Genomic DNA, 18,565 nt, shown 5'->3' with positions numbered 1-18,565 from the left:
ATCACTAAACTCCTAGGTGATGACATATTAGAAACAGCTATGGCTCAATTATCCTCCATGAAAAAGGACATAGATTCCACATCAAAGCTAGTTAAGCCTGTAGACTCAACTGCAAATCAAATTAATCCAGGCTCTGAAATTGCCACAGCCCCCAAGACGGTAGTCGATGCCACTGCCCTAGTCAAAGGCAAGAAATCTAAGAAAAAACGGCAAACTTTCCATCCCAGTCCAAAATTACCACCAATGATATTTCGTCGGCTGAAGAAGATTTCCAATATTTCATTCAAGGAGATGATGAAACTCAGACCACAATGGATGTTTAAATGTGCACTGTACAAGATTTTACGTTTCTCACGAATTAATGTGTAATAATGCTGTTTTTAACTATTACAATGACCAAAATAATTTGCCCACCAGCCCCTTAGCTAGCCCCGATAGCCCTTTAAACCAAATTAACTGTGGATATCTCGACACTTTCGATTTTGTGAAAAATGTGAAACCTAAGCTAATGGAAGAGACCAAACTTAATGTAATTTGCTTTAATATCAGAAGTACACGGGATAAGTGGGCTAATTTTAAAGACTTAATTTTAATTAATGGTTACTGCCCTATCGACGTAATTGGAATAACGGAAACGTGGCTTTCAGAAATTGATGATAAGAATGAATTTTCCCTCCCTGGTTTTCAAGCTATTCATATTGAAAGAAAATTAACCAAGTCCTCTGGCGGCATTTCTCTTTACATCCGGTCAAGTCTGAAATTCACCAGGCTATTAGACTGTGAATCCTTATTCTCGCAACCTATAGATAATTGATGCATTTATTCAATAATCGTAGACATAAGTGTTGACGAGAATTCTTTTATTTTTTCATTATTTTATAAGCCCCCCTCATTTCCGACCCCTTTCTTTTGTAATCTGTTTGATGATTTTTCTAGTTTTATTAATTTACCACAAAAGAAGGCAGGAGTTTTTGGAGACTTCAATTGTAATTTACTAAATGTTAGCAATAATAATGATTGTGATACCTTTTTTGAAACATTCACCTCAAGTGGTCTTCTTCCCACAATCCGTTTTCCTACTAGAGTTGATCCTGTGAGGTCTACAGCTACTGTGATTGACAACATTTTTGTATCCGCTTCCCTGGGAAACCGCCTGTCCTCCAAAATAATATTTTCTGACATGTCAGATCACTTTCCAATCTATCTCTCGCTACCCTCCCTACCAGCTACTCAACCCTCTAGAACTAATACCCCTACGTATAATAGAATATATAATACTGTGAATATGAACAGGTTCATGGATCGTTTGAAATCCTTCGACTGGTCCAAGGTTTTGGTTTGTCAGGATGTCAATTCAGCCACAAATGGTTTTACACAGGGACTGAGTGATCTTATCAGTTCAACCTTTCCAGTTCGTAAATCAAACCGAAAAACTACCCATATACGCCCCTGGATGTCAAATAGCCTGATAATCTCTTCATACCAAAAAAATGACCTATATAAGTTAGCTTGCAAAACCAGTAACGTTATTGACCTGACTAATTATAAAAAATACAAAAATTTATATAACAAACTTGTCCGGGAAGCAAAAAAAAAAATATTATTATTCAAAAATCTCTCATTGCAAAAAATTGGGAACTTGCAAAAAATTTGGTCCACAATAAATGAAATTCTTTCAAAAAAAAGGAATTCAAGATCTGTACCTCTTAACCTTAAGAACATCAGTGGCAGATTAATTGACCCAAGTTCAGTACCGGATGCTTTTAATAATTATTTCACTAATATTCAAAATGCTAACTCTTGTTCCTTCTCCCAGTCAGTACAACCTTGCAAGAATCCTGGATCCATGTTTTTCTCTCCAACTGATCGTAAAGAGGTGCTTCAAGTTATCAAATGTCTCTCTAATAGTAGTACACCTGACTTCTTTGGCATAAGTAATAAGCTTCTTAGGACCGTATCTTCCTATGTTTGTGAACCCGTTGTGCACATAGCAAACCTGTCTATGACCAATGGAATCTTCCCAGAAATATTTAAATCAGCAATTGTTATCCCTATTCATAAAAAAGGCGATCCGTCTGAGATAAGTAATTATCGTCCAATCTCACTTCTCCCAGTTATATCTAAAGTGCTCGAGAGAATTATATTCCGACGTCTTTCTCCCTTTTTATTTGGAATTCATTCTTCAGATTTGTTGATTTCTCCTCATCAATATGGCTTCCGTTCCAAATTTTCAACTACTCATGCACTAATAGACGCCACACAGTTTATACGTTCCCAACTTGACCTTAAAAATACTGTATTGGGCTTATTTCTCGACCTTTCTAAGGCCTTTGATATGGTTGATCACAGTGTTTTATTAAGTAAACTCAACAACTTAGGGATTCGTGGAGTTCCTTTCTCATGGTTTGGCTCTTATCTCTCTGGTAGAGTACAGAGTGTGAGTCTGGGCGGGGTGACTTCACATCCCCTACCTGTCCGAAGGGGAGTCCCACAGGGCTCTGTTCTTGGTCCAATACTTTTTCTCCTTTATATTAATGATTTGGTTACGGACCTGGGTCCATCAGTGCACCCAGTACATTTGCTGACGATAGCAACTTTTTCATCACCGGTCCTAATTTACCATCCGTCGTCGCCTCTACTCAAACCCTTCTGAATAGAGTACAGGAGTGGTGTCTAGTTAACTGCATGACCATTAACATCAAGAAAAGTCAGGTTGTATTATTTCGAACCCCTTACAAAAAAAATGAAGCTCAGCAAGCACTTGGCCTAAAATATTCTACCAATCTCCTCCCACAGGTCGAAGTTACCAAGTTTCTTGGTGTCCACATAGACTCTTCCCTATCATTTGCAACACACGTGTCCTACATCAGAGCCATAATTTTGCAACAGGTAAGTATGATTAATCGTGCGAATTATTTTCTTCCTCCCGATATCCTTGTCACCCTTTATTACTCTTTTATTTACCCATATATCTCGTACTGTGGATCTGTTTGGGGCAACACTTTCCCTTCAGTTACCAATAAACTAAAACCTGCCCAAAACTGTGCCATCAAAGCTGTTTTTCGGCTGCCCCGACTATATCCCACCCAGGACTTTTACTCCGATTTTGGTATTATCCCTTTTGAACAAATCATCAAAAAATTAAATCTATACCTTGCATACTCCGCTTACCATAAAAATCTTCCTCCTCAATTATTATCTTATTTTCATATTAATAATTCTGAAGGCCTCTGTCTCCGTTCATTCAACCGTTCCTTCATTGTCCCCAAGTGTGTCTCTAGTTCCGCCCAGCGATCCCCCATTTATAAATCTATACTTCAATGGAATATAATACCCTCCAGTGTCGAGCTATCCACAAGTTTTCGCACGCTGTATAACAATGTACTAAAATTTTGATATTATAAATCTCTAAATTCTTATTCAATTTGCTTTAGTTACCCATGTTTTATCTTTTCTTTTTTTTCTCTCTTCTTCATTTTCAATTTTTTGTGGTTATGGTCCTCAACAAGTTCGCTTCCAGGATCCTTATTATTATTGGTGTTATATTTTATTTTTATTTGAATAAATTGAATTGAATTGATCTTGGAGCAGTACAGTCATTTCCGCCTCACTTGGCATCTGAATTTCGGATGTTACTTGAGACTTTGTTTGACCATCAGCTCCCCAGACTCATGGTTAACTAAACAAATGACAAAAACTACTGATAGTAGTAGTTGATAGTAGAGAATTTGTTTGACCATAAGCTCCCCAGACTCATGGTTAACTAAACAAATGACAAAAACTACTGATAGTAGTAGTTGATAGTAGAGAATTTGTTTGACCATAAGCTCCCCAGACTCATGGTTAACTAAACAAATGACAAAAACTACTGATAGTAGTAGTTGATAGTAGAGAATTTGTTTGACCATAAGCTCCCCAGACTCATGGTTAACTAAACTAATGACAAAAAACAAATGACAAAAACTACTAAACTACTGATAAATTATATCAGTAGTCAAACAGAGCAAAATATTTTTTTATTACATAAAATAGATTGTAGCCTTTTACTATCCACTTAACCAACTTTAACCGTTTTCTTTTTCCATAGTGTTGAAAGCTGCGCAAGTGCAATAATTCTTCTTTTCATAGATTAGATTTAACGTCAAATTTTGACTGGATAAAATGTATCATATTTCTAGATGGTTCAATGCCATATAGTGTTTTGTAGAGTAATAAAGGGGTATTACTATTTTACATAATTTCTTGTAAAGCTTAGTGAGTGTCTTACATACGTAACATTATTGATATTCTTTCAATGATTATACGGAAGTTGCGTAAGTGTACCTGTTATTGAAATCGTCGCTGTCATGCGTAAAAGTCATTACTAGTGTTTTTACCCCTCTAACATAACTTTCAAAACTATTTGCTATGCTGTTCTTAAATGAGAGATCTCGGCCCTCATTTAAGGCCGTCGCTTCAGCGAGGGCCATCGCTTCGGCCCTTGTGGTCCTAATTTTTCTGCTGGTTCTTCCTTTGAGAACAGCTGGTTTTTAAAATTATCGCAGAAGTGTGGAAATGTCAGACACGGCCTTACGGGGTGGCCCCGTACCCCAACTATTGCTGCTCGCGCCATGAATACCTCTAACATCTGCACTCCAGTTGGTTCCCTTATAATTCAACTGCTCCCTCTATAAGCTTTTTGACTATTTGCACTACAAACAACTGCATCTGTGACGGGTACTCTTGTCATGACTGCTGGTATCACATTTTCTTAATTGATCTATATTAACCACTATTATTAATAAATTTACTAGCCAATTAATGTATACAAAACCTGTGTGGAGGAGAACCTCAAATTAAGAGAGCTTAGTTTTCCCCTGAACTTAAAAGACTTAAATGTAGCACTTAAAACGAACTGAAAGTAAATTATCTAAGATGCCATGCCTGGCACAAACTGAACTTACTTCTAATGAAAAAATAGAGCTTAAAATGAATGACTGATTATTTGATTCTTACCACGACTATTGCTACCACGTTTGCTCAATGAATTTATATTAACAACAAATTGCATTAACAAAAGTTATTAGCAGCATTACAGCTATTGACAGATACAAAAATTAGTGTTAATTAAAGGATGAGCGAAGACTTAACCGAAAATCGAAGTTGTTTCGTTACCTTAAGGAGTTGTTTTAAAATTTAGATAAAGCTGAAAGTAGATTGTGCAAGGTGTCAAACTTAAACAAACAGAAATTGACCTGAATTTGTATGGTTTTTCAACCATATCTCCATACAACCATATCAACACCATATACATACAACCATATACAACCATATCACAACCATATCAACCATATGGTTTTTCAACCTCCTCAAATCTCTTAACAGGCTAAACTGGCATTTGTGTTTTCTGGACATATATTATATTTTTACATTTTCTAGAATATAACATTATTCAGTCAAATACTTTTCAAGCTTTCAGTATTTGTTTTTCAATATTGGTATATTTATAATAGTCAATTTGAGTTTATTTATCTGATATTTAATGCATTTTCAGCAATATTTTGTTTCATATATGTATATACAAAATCAATTGGCTAAATAAAATAATCAGTTTAAAGCTATTGTTTAGTTTCCAGTAAAGCTCAAATTGGTACTTTGGGCTGTTTGGGGATTTTTGGAGTAAAATAGATTAGACAAGATTTTTATTTCAGAAAAATTTCTATCACAAGCCCACAAAGGGCCGAATTCCGACTTCGGAGTCGACAAATCACATGGTTGCACTAAAACTGGCAAAATGCAAAAAACAACAACGAAAAAGAAAAATCATAAGGAATAATCATTTATGAGTCAATAATTAAACTCTAATAAGTCAATTAAAAAGCTGAAAAAGGTAAAACTTGTCAAACTAAACTTAAACAAATACAAGTCGGAAAAATAATTAAAAGGCACATTTAAAAAGGGGGGAAGAGGGCAAAATAAGCGAAGAAATACAAAAAAACAAGATATAAATATACATATAAATTAAAAGAGACACTAAAAAAGTGTCAATAATTTAACTGCATAAAGTCAATAAAGGGGTTAAAAAGTTAAAAGCTGGTCAAAAAGGGGGGAATAAGTGAATAAACACAAAAAAGAGAATGATATATAAAATATATAAAAATTAAAAGGAAAACTAAATATTCAGATGGGGGAGGAAATATGTGCAACAACCTGGGCAGCACCATCACCCAAAAAAATAAAAGAGATAAAAAAGGGAGAAACTAGTGGAATATTTTATTCATTTTTTCTGTGATTAAGGGGGCAGAAGTTTTGTCATATCCGGAAGTAACGCAGCGAATGGGGGACAAAATAGGGATGGGCTCAGAAACAGCTCAAGGCGGCCGTATTCTGGATGGGGAGTGACGTTTGGGGAAACTTTAAATTTGAAGAAATTGTGACGCCAAGTAGTTTAAATGAAGACACATAAATTTCAGGAGGGGTAGGACTAAGAAAACTGGGCGAGGATTTGAGGAAACAAATCGGCATTAGCATGGACATAGAGGGGTTTGCTGTCATGTCAAAGTCCAAGACCTGACCTCCAATTTCATTGAGGATACTCATAGGGTCGCTAATTAAATTTCTTAAGCAAGTTTCAACAACGGTTAGGTCATCAACAAATTTCCATCGGTTAAGAAATTTCTTCTCGAGGCTGTTTATCATGACTGAAAAAAGGAGTGGACCTAGGAGAGTCCTTGGGGTATGTCATTGTGGACAGGGAGAGGATTTGAGTAATGGTTCTATACTCATTATATAATGATGCACTACACTTATTATGGAAATTTCCATTTGTTATAAAGCTTTACATCTTGTGCAAACTAGTTCATGCTTTTAAGTTCTAAAAATTTGCTCTTTAGTCTTCGTGGAATTACTTGCAATTAAATGTATAATTTTTGAAATTAATAGAGTCTTCATACTCATATTTTGAACATTAAAGGAGAAAATATTTTTTTACATGTAGTATTTGCAGACACTGCGGAGGTGGGACCAACCACTAAGATTTTGCAGGAAAACACACAGGAAAATGATGGTCGGAAAATGGGGTCCACTGAAGGGTTAAACTGTTGTCATCAGGATAAATATTAGTTATCATAGTTTAACAGTCCATTCAAGACACTACAGAGTGAAAGACGAGGGAAGGGAGAAAACTTTTTTTTGCGTAGAATATGGTACCAAAGCTCTGTTCTGACGAAGGACCGCCTTACGAAAATGATCTTGTAACTGCTCTGTGGACTAGGTACGGAAAAAGTTCAAAGCTGCCAGTAGCATAACTCGACAGAATTCCAAAAGCTGCCGACACTTTAGCAGCACAACTTCTGTTTTGACAGCTTTTCTTTGAGCAAAAAGTATTTTTATGTGTAATAATGGCATATTCAGACAAAATCTGGCAACAATTTTGAAAACTACCAAGTTGTTTTGCACGGTTTTGCGTGGTGGGTGCAGACTTTGTCTAAAATATCTCATTGTGTTGCGAGAGCAACACTTTGGTTTTGTCCTGTTTTTTTTTTTTTTTTTTTTTTCTGTGTCCGATCTCAGCTTATTCCTGGAAACTGTCTAACCTTTGCGGTTTTTACGGAAAGTGTGGACCTCAGGCCGGATTGATGAATATGACATTAATGGTTTTTGCTTGTCCACGAGCCAGAGCCTATGGTGTGCGAAGTGAAGTGGAGTTATATAGCCTATATCAGAGAGGAGTATCTGAAGTTGTGCAGCCAAGCTTTCGTTTCATCAAAGCATGTTTCTGCTTTCAAGTGGAAAGCTCCGTTCCAGCAGGCAAGCAGGCAGGCACCACTTTCAAATTGAAGATGGACTAAAATCTATAACTGTTAAATATATGCGGCATGCCCCATAGCCAATATATCTTCTTTGAATGATAAATAGAAAAATTTACGGAAGCAAAAATGTGGCATTTTCCCACGGGTCCGAAAGTGCTGCCATCTATTGTTTCTATCCATTTCTGTTCGTGATTTCAGCTGAGTTTATTATTCGGTTTTTCGGACCTGGGATTGCGGTAGAGAAATGATATCAGATGTGCCTAATAAACTTTAAAAGTTCTCTCATTGCTAAAGAAATTGGAGCTCATCCTTTGCTCCTTTCTAAGTGGTGACGTTAGAAAGTTGGCCTACGGCAAAAAAATCAACTTCTTAACTAAGACAGATAGAATTTTTTTTGACGGCAATCGATAGCTCTTTCTGAGTTGATCAAAGTATATGACATCCATTTTTTGGTACAAAAATTCCATCATGAGGTATACCAGTTTGAACGTTTCAAGGGGTTGATAAATTCAGTAGTATGATATACACTGAAACGAAATCTAGGCCGATACAAATTGTTAGACATATAGAGGACTTGTAAGCAACTGTTGGTTGTTAGGTAATAATCACCTTAGACAATGAGGGGTTAGCAACTTTTGCTAGTTGGTGTATCTATTATTTGTTTCCAGTGTATTTGATGGTAAAACCAATTTGGTTCCAGTGGTAAGACATGCAGGGGACTTGTAAGTAATAATCTGCTGCTAGGCTACAATCAACTTCAGCGATGAGGGGTTTGCAACTATGCTAGTTTGTGTACCCATTTACTTGTTTCCGGTGAACCTGATGCCTATCACGGGAGAGGGACTTATAAGTAAGAATCGGTTCACTTTGGGTGAGAAACGGCTGTTAGCTCATAATTATCTTCGGTAATGAGGGGTTTGCTACTTTTGCTAGTTGCTTTACCTATTATTTGTTTCGGGTGTATTTGATGGTTAAACCAATTTGGTTCCAGTGTAATAATCCAGTGTAATAAATGTAAGTAATAATCGGCTGTTGGGCTACAATCATCTTCAGCGATGAGGGGTTTGCAACTTTTGCTAGTTGGTATACCCATTTATTTGTTTAATGGGTCTATCACGGGAGAGGGACTGATGTCTGATGTCTATCACGGGAGAGGGACTTGTAGGTAAGAATCTGTTCACTTTGGGGTAGAAATTTGTGTAAATTGGTGCACATCGTATTCGATGTCTTTAAATATGACAGAATTAAGTGTTAACGCAATGGGTACAAACGATAACATAAAACAATGAGGTAGTTTCGCAATAATTAGTGTCACCTATGGTATTTTAATCCTGAAAAATTACGGATAGCTTTATAATACCAACTAAATTATATAAGATATTGTTCCAAGTTTTCACCCGTCACGATGTCTACGATTGAAAAGGATAAAATTCAACTGGTTGCAAAGTCAATTTAGTCCCTTCTTCCGATACTATTTTGCTGTTGTTTTTTCAACGCTGAGGAATAGCCTTTGATCATATTATTACTGATCGATAGCGAAGAAACAAAACCAAAGTGTTGCTCTCGCAACACTTTAGCGGGCGAAGCCGGACAAAGCTTGCCGCAACACTTCACGTTGCCCGGGCAACGTAGGTCTAGTTTTACTTTAAATCCTATGAAGTCTTCTTTGCTATTTCTGTTAAAATAGCATTGTTTTTCAAAATCTTTGTAAAAACAAAAATACCAAATATGAATTTCTAGCCGTGCACAAGCAGGAAGCCTTTATTTATCTTAAGTGTTATTGTACCGGCCCCAGGAACAAATTTGTCAACTCTGATCACTCTCCTGTATACTTTCCAACGTGATGACATTTTTTTTGATTTTGTCAACCCCAACAACTGATGAATCTAGATATATTATAATATGATAAAAATATATTAAATGTCAATGTGAATATGTAGATAAATTCTGATAATTGAACTCCTATCAAAATCTAGCTAAGGAGTTCAGCATATTTTAGCACATTTTTTTTTATATTTTTATGCTTTATGTTTTTATCTTTGATATTATATTTTTATTCTTAGCATTATATATATATATATATATTTGTGTGTGTGTGTGTGTGTATTAGTTTGTGTTTTGTATATTGTAATATATTTAAACGTTTTAGAACTAGAGTGTCTAGATACATAGAAGACATTTAGTAACTGGAAAGTTCAGCGATGATGAAGTTGTTATTAATTGCAGGGTGGATCGGCATCAAGCTTGTACCGGCCGACAACACGAACTGAGCCATTCCACTTCCAGGAGGCTCGAAGTAAAACCAAAGAGGAAATTAAACCCTTCGTTTCAATGGCTGAACAACTTTTGTTCTTCGAAAAAGGAACTCCAAAACGTTTCAAAAGTACCAAAAGTAAGTAAAATTTAATCCTCTAATCCTATAAATTTCTACTTTGGTAGCAAAGGTGTTTTGTAATAATTTTTCGTCCAATTGAGATTTGTACTCATGAATCCATCATGCTCAATTTTTGTGAATTAAGTTTTTCTTGTAGCTCAGCTGACTATGAAATTGCTTGGGAGTTTTTTTTACGATCGCTGTTTTAACCGCGGGGAAAAAAAGGATCTTCTGGTGAAGATTTGACTATAGAGAAATATCCGCTGACCGAGAGGATTACCGCAATCCCCCAATGATAGATTCGAAGAATCCTCTGAAAAGATTTGAAAAAAAAAACAAGAAAACCTCTGATAGTCTCGCAATATCATAGACTTAGTAAAAAGTAATGTATCCTTTAAGTTTTATATCGGTCTTTTTCCCAAGTTTGACCATATATACGTCATAGTCATAGGAAGTTCGTCGACCCAAAATATACAAATATACTTTTCCTTCTCAAGACAGAAGCCACATGGTATATTCCTGAACAAAAGTAAACATATTAGCTTCTTTTTGAAAGTGGTGCATTTTTATATCCGTGCGATATACGAATTTTTTTACGAAATTATAGAAATCCGTGCAAGGATTTTTAGTCTATATTATTGAAGAGTTTGAAGGGCGTTGGCCCCATGCCTTCTCTTCTCTTAATTTCGTGTGCCTACACATAATGACCATCTTTTGACTCAAGAATTGCTCAAGAATCATTTAGTACAATTCCTAAAACTCCAATCATTGAAATTAAACATATGGCATGGCATTAACAAATTCAATTATAATGTAAGACTATACAGAAAACGAGCAAAAACAGAGTTTTAGCTTCGCAGAAGCCTTCATTCCTACTTTACTATTGCTATTGCCGCTGCTACTCTTGCAACCAGCAGTCTTGTAACGACTACTCCTGCTTCTGCCCTGTCCACTTCTATCCTAGCAAATCCTACTGCTCCCATTAATATTTTGCTATATCTACTACCCAGACTGCAACTGCAATTGTTGTTACTGCTATTACAAATGCTAGTACCACTTCTAACTCGACTGATACTGCCTTTACTAAAATAGTACTGCTGTCGCCTCTACAACTCGCTATTTACGGCTACTATGACTGATCCTACCGCTACTGCCGATCATGTGACTACTGTTACCACGATCACTGATGCTACTGTTACTACCATCACTGTTGCTACCACGGTTAGTCTTTTCACCATTACTACTGTCATGACGACCACTATCACTGCTGTTAGCATCAAAACTACCAGTGCTTCTACCGCAAGTACTCCTATCATTTATGACCCTACCGTGACTACTGTTACTGCTGCCCCACCTACTCTTAGCACAACTGTTTTTGCTGTGCTTACTAACACTATCGGTTCCTACTAGTACTTCTTCCACTACTAGTACTTCCTCTGTAAAAAGTTCCACTGGTACGACTATTACTGTTTCTACTTTTATGACAACTTTTACCACTTTTAACAACTTTTACTGCGACTGCTACAACTACCATGTCTACTCCAGTTGGCACTACTCTTGTCATGACTACTCCTAACTCACAATTGTTACTACACATATTTATTTACAAATCGGAAAGCTAACCTTTTCTTCTTCTTCATTAATGTTGGTTCGGCTGACATTTTCTTCCACCATCTTTGTTCTATTCGTTATATTTTAGCTCATTTTTTTTGTTTATCACTTCCTTCCTCTTCATAAACGTTGGCTCTGCTATCTATATACAATCACCCCTGTTTGTAGCAGACGCAAATCGCCGTGAGAAACTTTCTTACACAGCTGCTGTAAAAAAATTTGCCCACAAATTCTTATCACGGAAATCACTTCGCACTCTAATATTTCTTAAGAGAGGCTAGAATACCGACGATGTCTCATGGGTGACAGTGGGCCACATGCTACAGGAACTTATTAAACTTACAAAAAGAGCATTGTAATTTTAACAAAAGCATTTGTGTATTTATTTGTGTATTTAGGGGCCTATATAACAACTGCAGCTATGCAATTATATCGCGAATTGTCACTAGTATTATAATTTGCAATACCATAAGAATTGCGAGGTATATCTTTATTTAAAGTTTTCCAGTTGAAACTATTCTGAAATGGAAAAGCTCTGCTCTTGTAATTACTAATAAAATAAAAAATTACTAATAAAATAGCTGGTATTTATTGAAATTCCTGTTAACAAGAGCTGCAGTTTCTTGAAGTATGCTTGTTGGGCTAGAAATACCGGCGATGTCTCAAGGGTGACAGTTGGCCACATGCTACAGGAAATTATTAAACTTACAAAAAGAGCATTGTAATTTTAACAAAAGCATAAATAGTTGTCTACTTAGCTAAAGTGTGTTCTACTGTATCTGTATGTGTATATGTGTATCTGTATGTATATATGTGTATCTGTATGTGTAAAGGGTTTGGGCCCTTCAATCATACAGATTGAAAACCTTTGAGATAATCTGGTTTTAACAAGGTACAACATGTCCACATTTCCATGAAATTAAATCTATGAAACCTCTGTTTTATATAAGGTATTTGCATAACTAAGATCCCTCTCTCCTGGGGTCGCACATGTCATGTCCTCCCGGGGCATATTTTTGGGGAATTTTGACCGATTTCATTAAAGTGGCTACCTTGAAACTTTTACACAATACCATATAGAGCTGCAAGGGCACATAAGACATAGTTGGGGCGATGTGTTGCCCTCTGATCGGTTTCCATCCTCAACAAGGGCACTCCGGCGCTTAATTTACAATCGAATAAACCATTACCAACACTATTCTAACGAGTTTCTAACACTATTCCTTCTATATGAACACGCTGGGAGAAACTATGTAAGGAAAAAATAATAATACCTAGGAGATATATCCCTCTTTACCAAGTCAGCACTGCCACGTTAAGAATACAATGTGAATATGATAACGATTATAGAATAGTGATATGTGTATGTGTATGTGTATGTGTTCTGTATGAGTGCGTTCTGTCGAGGCAAATACTGCTGTCGCCTCGAGTATTCTTATTTGCACTACTTCTACTAATGTTATCCAGTGTTAATAAGACCTTGTCATGTTTTTGATTAACCTTTCAAGATTTCTTGGTCTAGTCAGTGTTGTCACTTGATTTAATTATTTTTTAGGGCTAACTCGAAGCAACGATGATATAAGCATTCATTACCGTACGACACAGCCACACACCCCAAAACTAAGTGCAATGCATAGACAGAGGCCTGTCCACGCCTTGAGTAGAGAGCAGTTGGAAGATCAGGAGGTTGAAGAGGCACAAAAGTAATATTAAAACTTTTTGTTTAAAATTATTAATGCACTAAAACTTACGAAGTGTTGGAACACTTGTTATAAAAAAAAAAAAAAAAAAAAAAAAAAAAAAAAAAAAAAAAAAAAAAAAAAAAAAAAAAAAAAAATGAAAAGTCGGTTGATAAAAATCAAAGGTCAAATCTAATCCTACGAAATATAAACGATCGTGAAAATTTTCTATAGAAAGATATTTTTTCCTTACGTGTTAAGCGTGTAGGCATACATATTCCTGTACCGTAATTGATATGTCAAGAAAAGTTAACCTCCTATGACCCCCACTCCCCTCTTACCACTAATTGTATAATATTCGTCATACAAATTCTGAACTTTCTTTATATTTGAACTTCTTTTTTAACTAATTTGTTAGTATTTTTTTTTACATAATACTGAATTGTCTTTGTGTTTTTATTTGGTTTCATTCTTTTTGGAAATTCTGCGGGTTTTAATTGTTTTTAACCTTTTTAAATTTTCGATTCTTTGCTGGTGATTCTTATTTTGTGTGTGTGTGTGTTTATTGTTCTTTTATTGTGTTTATTGATTCCGAAAAGCAAAATTGGATCATCTGGGCTTGTGAAAGCTATTTTTCTGAAATAAATCTTATCTTGTCTACAGCGGTAGCTGCAACCTGCTAAGGAACGAGCCACGGCCCATAGTAACCAAGAATTTAAAAAACTCACTTAAAAAAACATGATATCTGGATCCATCACAGTATACAGTGACTTCAACTGGAGAATATCTTTCTAACAGAAAAATGTAGTTCACATACGGGCCTATTATTTTCTAAAATACATTGAAAAGAGTGCCTTTTACCAAGTAGAATAGTCTATATGTTTAGGCCTATCTTTAGCCTATATTTACAAATGAATATACAGATACAGACCTATACATACAGGCCTATATATACAGGCCTATCTTTAGCCTATATTTACAAATGAATATACAGATATAAACGAAGCTTTGTTGAATTTGAATATCTATTTAAGTAAAACCAGTCTTGTTTATGAGTATGCCTGCACATTAGGGGTAAGATTACCCATGATTTTTTTCCCAAGTATTACCCTGTTGTAAATAGCGGTCAACCTATCCGTAATTTTGGGCTGTAATTTAGACCCTGAAGCAAAATTTCATGAAGCAATGCCGAAAGGGAAGACGGATGTCTAAACATTCCAGCTGTATGCCATCAGTTGGATAGTAGAGACATGCTTTAGTGATAGACGTTTCCCAAATTAAGTGCGATCTTACCCGATGTCTCTTAATATTTGCGAGAGAGCTGGGCAATTTCTTTGAAGATGGAGTACACTTGAGGTGAAGTTTGTTTAATAGCGGAGCAAAGAGTGGGTGAATATTTAGAACAATCTAATTACACAGACAGACATAGAATTGTATATCGAAAACTTCGGATATTGGTAAAAATGAGCGGGTTTTAATTAGTCGGTTTAATTAGTTTAATTATTAATTTTCTATTATTGGTCATGGTGACTATATTATTTAGGTTATGGATTTTGTCAGCTTAAATCTTTTGCTTTGAATGTTATTTTTATATAGCTTGAAATACGCCTATATTTAAGCACCATGCCCCCATCCCAGAAAAATAATTTAACATATTCGCTATACTAAAAAAAATATTTTTTAGACACAAGTTCAAGGCAAACCCGTTGAATGAGAAGATATTGCAAGAGAAGTCAGTGCTTCCCCGAGTCTTTCACAAGGAATTGACGATGTTTGAACCATTCAATTTGACGGAAAGTCACAGGGGTGGTCCTAATAAGGTACTTCTTTTTTTTACGTAGATATTTAAAAGTCGCTTTCTATTTTAAAAATCATATAATGAATTTATAAATATTATTTTTTTCAAAGACTGAACTTACAAAAAACATAGCTTCTTAGACCACAAGGTTTTCTCAAGAACTTTCAGGGTTGAAGAAATAAGTTCTTATAATCGTCCTTCTTGTTGTTCTAAAATCTTTTCTTTTATACGGTAAACTTGCTCCTTTAACCTACCCCAATGAGAAAAGTTACAAGGGGTTAAGTCAGGCCTAGGAAAATGCTCATTTAGCAATTTGCGAACAACAATACTTAGTTGAATTACCCCCCCTCCCCCCCCCCCCCAAAAAAAAGCAGTTTCCGAATGGTCAGATGTGACAAAATTCAAAGAGAAAGAATAGTTTCTAAATAAAATATTATCAAAGAAACAAAAACAATAACGTCTGACGGTGATATGAGGGGTGAGAAAGTTAAAGCAACTGGTACTGACACTGGCTTAGATGAAATAGAGCAGAAAAGAAAGCGGAAAATTTCTGAATTATCCAATGTCACTCAATCTCAAAGAAGAAGAAGAATAGTCGTAAAAATTATTAGCGAAGACAGAAAAAACAGTAATTGCAGACAACGATTTTTACTATTGAAACTGTTGAAGCACCTTGTATTAATATAGGAGACTTTTCCTGGGATGTGAAAACCTTACCAAAGGAAGAACCCGATTTCCTTTTCCTGGGGTGTTTCCTTTTACCGATTTTCTTTTCCTGGGATGTGAAAACCTTACCAAGGAAAGAACCCGGTTTCCTTTTTCTGTGGTGCTTCCTTTCTTGATTTCTTTTTACTGGGATGTGAAAACCTTACCAAAGGAAGAACCCGGTTTCCTTTTCCTGGGATGTTTCCTTTTCCCGATTTCCTTTTTCTGGGAAGTGAAAACCTTACCAAAGGAAGAACCCGGTTTCCTTTTCCTGGGATGTCCCATTTAACGGATTTCTTTTTCCTGGGATGTTTCCTTTTCCTGGGATGTGAAAACCTTATCAAAGGAAGAATCCGATTTCTCCCGTTCCAAAGGAAGAACCCCATTCTGATCTAGAATCCAAAAATGAAAAAAAACTTCTAAGTAGATTCCGTATGAAAGTGTCTTCATTGATAACGCTATTGGAGTGAGCTGTTTCTTTTTTGTGTGTTTTTTTTTTCTCTGTCTCATATAATCAATTTTGAAGGTTCGAAATATCCTTTACTTTTTCACTTTTACTCGTATGAAAATAATTCCCTTAATTAAAATATCTTATCCTCTTACATAAAAATTTAAGCGTGAATTCTCTCCCAGATGTAGACAACTATCCAGATATTATCTTTCAGCGTGGTCAGGTTATGGTGACGACACGCCATTTTATCAAATAAAAACTAGTTTTTTTTTTTTTTTAGAAAGTGAAGAATGACACTGAAACTTAAGAAAAACAGAAATCATCTTGTACATTAATGGGACTACCCCCTATCTTCCACAACACTCCACTCCTTGCACAGGAGTTTTACTAGTGCCTTACTGAAAACATCTGTAAGAGCGAAAAATATAGCCAGTTGGTAATTTCATTTGTTGTACTTACTGATTGTTTTTTAAAACATTTTAACTGAATATTTATTGTTAAAAGTGAATAAGCACCAACAAGCCTTCCTCTCTTAAAAGATTGTGCGAAATATTTTTTGTCTCACTCCCATTGTCCTTGCATTCATCCCTGAAGTATCGATTGAGGAACTAAATCAAACTTTAGGGTGAAAAGGGAGAGAGAGAGGAGGAAACCTCCTCCTTTTCCTTTATCCTTTCCTATAAGAGGAAAGAATAATTTCTGTTTTAAGTTTTAATGTCAGCCTTTACTTGAATGAGAATTTTTTTAAGTTAATTTTTGTTTAATAGTACCACATTCAGGTTTACACTGGGAGGTTGGGGTTGTTTCTTCCCTTAAACATTAAAATTTCATTAAAGTTTGAGCTTGGTCCTACGATGGTTTGAGAAAAAAGCTCATTTAGTTTATCCGCTTTTTAAAATGAACCAAAATCTTCATCCGTAGTAATAAGGGAACTTTCATCCCCTCAGCACCCGCATGGCACATTTAACTCACATTTATCTAAATTTTCATTCATTTTTTATTTTAAAAATGTTGGCCTAAAAACACTTTGAGGCCTTGAAATTTACCGGCATCCAGCCTGACAGCTAGTCGGCTACTGTGTGATACACTAAAACCGTTAGGTTTATTCTACAAACAGTGTTTGGTAACAGTATTTTTTTTTTAGATCTCATGTATGTTTAGGGACTAGTCTCATGACATGGTGCCAGCATAGCGTCTGCCAGGCTCTACTCTTTTGGCAGTTTTTAAGAATTTTCGCTCGGTAACTGGTAAAATTACAGAAATTTTTCTTTGCTGTGGACTGATCCCTTTTTCACTTAAAAAAGGTGTTATTTTCTAAAATTTGTATTCTGATGAGCCTTCATTCTACAATCTAAGACTACTTGTTTGATACGGCCGCCCATGAAAAAAAAAACCATTAAGCGTGACCATCTCGCTCTGGAAAAATGCAAACATTTTATTTTTGTAGGCATTAGCTTCAAGGTTCTCACACATGTTGATATCATTCTGAAATTTTCTTCAATGTATCACCCTTTCTGCATTAACCCTTTTTTTAAACTATGAAAGTTCTCATATGGTAATGGTTTTGAAGAGTCAATTTAACGAATTTTTGGTTTAAGCAGCCATTTTATTCCAAACTTTTTTTTTTATACAGGGATCGCCTTATAGTTGTAGCTTATTGTGGCGAACTATTTCATCCAATGAGGCTAAGACCTCCTTCAACGCTCTTTTTTGTCGAGTTTAATTTTCGTATAACAGTTCTCTCATCATCCCTGAACAAGGGCGCCCCAATAAATATTTAAATATTTAAAGCCCCCTAAAATATTTTTGCAGGGGCTATAACATCGAAAACGATTTTGGGTTCATTTCACCCTGCCACCACCCTCCCCTTTTAATTCATTGTAGGTATGCATATAAATTTTATTTTTATGTTACACTCAAATAAGTATGTGGTAAGAAGTGTACTGTCATCGCGTAGCACCACTATTACGGGCTTACTGGAAAAATATTCCCTAGAATAAAGAGAGATTAAGAGGAAATCCCCCCTTCCCTCCCTGTCTTTCAGCATTTATCCAAAAGTTTACCTTAGTTTAGATGATTTGGGCATGAAAATGCACTAAAAATGCACCTTGTTTTTTAACCGAGGGTTCTGGTTCTATCCTGCTTGTCGCACTGAAT

General features: G+C 35.7%; 1 protein-coding gene across 1 annotated transcript in view; it reads left to right on the top strand.

The window, feature by feature from the left end:
* Nucleotides 1-18,565, top strand: part of LOC136038574 (targeting protein for Xklp2-like) — a 75,995-nt gene that overhangs the window by 21,567 nt on the left and 35,863 nt on the right. The window contains exons 5-7 of the mRNA XM_065721753.1: nt 10,017-10,182; nt 13,331-13,478; nt 15,139-15,274. Coding sequence (XP_065577825.1) covers nt 10,017-10,182; nt 13,331-13,478; nt 15,139-15,274 — 450 coding nt within the window. The remainder of the gene's footprint in view (nt 1-10,016; nt 10,183-13,330; nt 13,479-15,138; nt 15,275-18,565) is intronic.

The sequence above is a fragment of the Artemia franciscana genome, chromosome 18 (genome assembly GCF_032884065.1).
Source record: "Artemia franciscana chromosome 18, ASM3288406v1, whole genome shotgun sequence".
NCBI lineage: Eukaryota > Metazoa > Arthropoda > Branchiopoda > Anostraca > Artemiidae > Artemia > Artemia franciscana.
Note: the sequence above shows the minus strand (reverse complement) of the source record. Positions and strands in the feature narration are given on the sequence as shown.